The sequence below is a fragment of the Anastrepha obliqua genome, chromosome 4 (assembly GCF_027943255.1).
Source record: "Anastrepha obliqua isolate idAnaObli1 chromosome 4, idAnaObli1_1.0, whole genome shotgun sequence".
NCBI lineage: Eukaryota > Metazoa > Arthropoda > Insecta > Diptera > Tephritidae > Anastrepha > Anastrepha obliqua.
The window spans coordinates 86,337,382-86,341,345 of NC_072895.1; the positions used below are offsets into that span (position 1 = coordinate 86,337,382).

The window sequence follows — 3,964 nt, forward strand, 5'->3', positions numbered from 1 at the left end:
AATCTCCAGCTTTCCCTCAATAAATTAACGGCAACCCTATTTTCCACCCGGATGAAGAAGGTCAAACTAGAGTTAAAGGTGAAAGTCGATGATACACTAATACTGACCACAAATAACGATAAAATATTGGGGTTCACCTGCGATACCAGGGCTTAACTGCGATTTCCGGAAAGAACTCAGCAAACCTCTTTCCCTTTACCTGTGATGCACTCCTGTAATAGCCATTCCCATTCTTCGCTAAGTGTCATGTGAATCTGTATCTCAATTTTTTCTGGTGTGAATTAAACACACTGAGGCGTCCCACCTTCACTGCTCACTACGCTGCAGTTTCGTTCTTCTTGTTGTTGTCCTGGAACACAAATTATCTCACACTCCAGATCGTTGAAGTTCAGTGCATTATGGACAAAAGCTACTATTTTTTGGTTTTGTTTTTTCGGTTGGTGAGGTAGGGCTTAATATGTCTTCGTACTTACAATGACCGTTATTTTTGTTGTTGTAGTAGCAGTATACTTATCCCTGTCAGTGATATGTAGATCACCGGTCGTCTTCGTCTAGCTCATCTAACGGTAGGCCCAGGAAACTTGCTGTTTCGACAGGTTGGGTCCAGAAGGAGAGGGATGTTAAATAAGTGGGTTTAATGGGTATGTGAAAAAGTGGTTAGTGTCATGCGGGGTGCCTTCACATGCTGGACGTGTGTTTAGTATGTCGTGGTCAATTCTGGATAATTAGGAGTTTAACCTGCTACAGTATCCAGAACGTGATTGGGCCAAGTTTACGCGGGTATCTCGGGGTAGCTGATGCTCTTCATCTGCTATGGGTGGGGGTTGAACTCCGGCAAACGGGTGTCGGGAGTTAAAGAAGATGGTAAGTGTCTCCCGATGAATCTCGTTAATTGTTTGTCTAAACACTCTATGGTCTAGTAGTTTTCGATTTGTTTTGTCCTGACCGTGTCTTCTGTCGTGTCAAATGATGTGACCACTACAGCATTCCCTTCTCTCTTTCTGGGGAGGCACCCCTCCCGCGACTACTTTGTACATTATTTTTGGAGCCTCAAGAACGGCATCCACAATGGACCAATTCTATTCACCTATGTCTGGGTCCATCGAATTTGTAGACCACTTTCATGCTATAGGCTCGTCTTCTTGTGTCTATATCTGTGCGGCTTCCCTTTGTTGCATTGTGTCGAGGTCTATCTTTTTTTCGGTAGTACATTCTCGATATATCTCTTTACTGCGTTCCAGCTGTTCTCACGTTCGAGCATTTTTCTGATTATGTTGCTCGGCGCGATGCCCCTAATCTGCTTCCTCAGAGCAACTCTTTCCGCGAGCTAATTATCAATCAATCAAACCTACTATGTAAATATTCGATTCATTTCTATCTCCGAGATGACAGACCATTTGGCTGTCAGTAAAAACCACTAACTTCTCAGCTTTGTCCTCCACCGCTATTTCTACTGCTTTTGCCATTGCCCCAGTTCATCAAAAGACGAGCTTGTCTTTATATTAATTCTTAACAGAAAAATGTGATTTACCGCCACATGAAAAATGTAGAACTGCACGAGAGTTCAAATCTTTCGCAGAGTTGGAATCTTACTCCTTCTGATTCAATCATTTTTACTTAGTGTTTTACTTTCCGCTCGCAACCACCTCGTATGAATGCGGGTATGCCGAGGACACTCTCACTCTTTTTGCCATTGATAAAACAATGGAATGCATTGATCCATTTCACTAAATATTGAACGAATTGTGCAAATAAGATATACTACGGCCACATGGAAAACAATAACAACATCCATTCGAATCAAAATAGCACGTAAATAGTAGCCCTGACCGATGTACGTACATATGAATGAATGTGTAAGTAGATACGCATGCCCACTGCCACCTTAGTTGGAGAATTACATAATTTTGTGCAATGCATTGACCGATTCCGGACGCCAGTTAAGCTCGCTCACGCACACACACCTACTTAGCAGGAGAATGCACACAGCGACGTAATGTGGCCAAAAATGCAGGTTATTTTGGCAGTTTGTAGGCTTTACAGCCGGGAAGCCCAGAAAGGTGTCAACACAAACGAGACTGGGCGGACGCGTGCCGGCAGAGGCAGCGCTAAAGTCAATAGCTGCGAAAATAATTGCGAATAAAGCGTAAAATGAATTTTGTAATTGTAGTACTTCGATTAATGCTTACCATCTACTGCACACAAACATACACACACATATATGTACATGTATGTATGCAGCGTGTAATTTTGAATTCGTATTGCAGTTATTCTTATTATTGTTTTGAAGCTCAACTCGGAAATCGCATTACGTATGCAGGAAGCGTGCACCAGTTTGGTGATGTCGCGTAATCACAACGGCGGACGACTGCGGCAAAGTGTAACAGTGTGGCGTTGACGCAGTCGCAGTGCGGGCGTGCAAACGCGCGTCGAAACGCTTTGTAAATCTATGCCAAAAATTAAATGCACACACACACACCTGCAGTTAATGCCAATAAAATTAATTGAGCACACAAAGAAAGAAACACACAAAAATTACCCGAAGCCCATACTCGTGTTTTATTCTGGCGAAATCGAAATTTGTTGAAATTTTTTGCCGCGTTATCGGCAAAACCGAAGTGATACTCGATTCGCAGCCACCACATTTTGTACGCATATAAAAGCATTTTGTGACCCACACAACTATGTCAATTTAATACGATTCCTCGAACGCGTAACACAAAGCCTGGATTATAGCGCAACATCTCAAGCAGCTGATAGTAAATTAAATCACAACAAAATGCATAGCTTACTTGTGATCGCCTGCACCTTAGCGATGGCTACGGCCATGCCTGAGCCGCCCTCACGTTACGGACCACCACCAGTGCCGCAAAAGCAATACGGTCCACCACCAGCGGCACCAGCGGAACAATACGGCCCACCAGCACCAGCTACACAGGCACCTTCCCAACCTTTACCGGTTTACGGCCCACCAGCGCCCTTCTACGGTCCACCACCGGCCACTGAGGCTGTCGTAACAAAAAATGTGTACGTGCATGTGCCACCAGAGGAGACGGAATTGTATCAGCCACCAGCACCTATCCAAACTGCCTTGCCCAAGAAGCACTATAAGATCATCTTCATCAAGGCACCAAATCCACCAGCTCCAGTGCAACAAGTGGTGCCTCCACCCGTACAGGACGAACACAAGACACTCGTCTATGTGTTGGTGAAGAAACCAGAGGAACAACAGCCATTAATATTGCCATCACCTGCACCAACCGAACCCAGCAAGCCAGAGGTTTACTTCATCAAATACAAGCAACAGCCCAAGCCCGCTTCCCAGTACGGACCACCACCTGCACCGGCCTCTGAGTATGGCCCACCACAGGCGGAGAAGTTTTAAGCCAGTACCTGAGAATTGGAGTAGATGACGTGGCGCTAGTAGGCGCTTGCTTGCTATTGTAAATAGGTTTCAATCACCCTACGAATACTTAGTGTGTTGTTTTACGAATTAGTACAATTTTGTTTTAAATGAACTCCGCCAAGAAGGTGGCGGTGTCACATACCTATGTATGTGTGTAAATACATACACAACTACATACATATTTACGTATTAAGCTTCTTATTCCAGACGAACCTTTTTTCTATGCACATATTGTTGATTTTGTTATTGTTTTTACTTTTTGTTTTTGTTGTTATACCAAAAGACCTATTAAATTATGTTCCCATTTATATTTACATTGTTTTTCTATTAAGGGGCAAAATGTGTACATAGTTTCATTGGTCACATCCAATTTCTAAGGAAACCCCAGCAACAACTCCTGGGCTCAATCAACACTCATATATAAGTATATCAGGTGATTTTTTAGCTGCATGAAAATCTATAACTATGGTTTAACAGCTGAAACTGGCAAACTGTGTTGACATTTCTGTTCAGTAGGGTTTGGTAAGTCATCATGAATCGTTTAACGCCAGAAAAATT

General features: G+C 43.3%; 1 protein-coding gene across 1 annotated transcript; it reads left to right on the forward strand.

The window, feature by feature from the left end:
* Positions 1-2,705: 2,705 nt before the first annotated feature.
* On the forward strand, positions 2,706-3,716 carry LOC129244987 (uncharacterized). The gene has a single exon (XM_054882920.1). It carries the CDS (start codon positions 2,780-2,782, stop codon positions 3,383-3,385), a length of 606 nt encoding a protein of 201 aa, XP_054738895.1. The 5' UTR covers positions 2,706-2,779; the 3' UTR covers positions 3,386-3,716.
* The last annotated feature ends 248 nt before the right edge of the window (positions 3,717-3,964 follow it).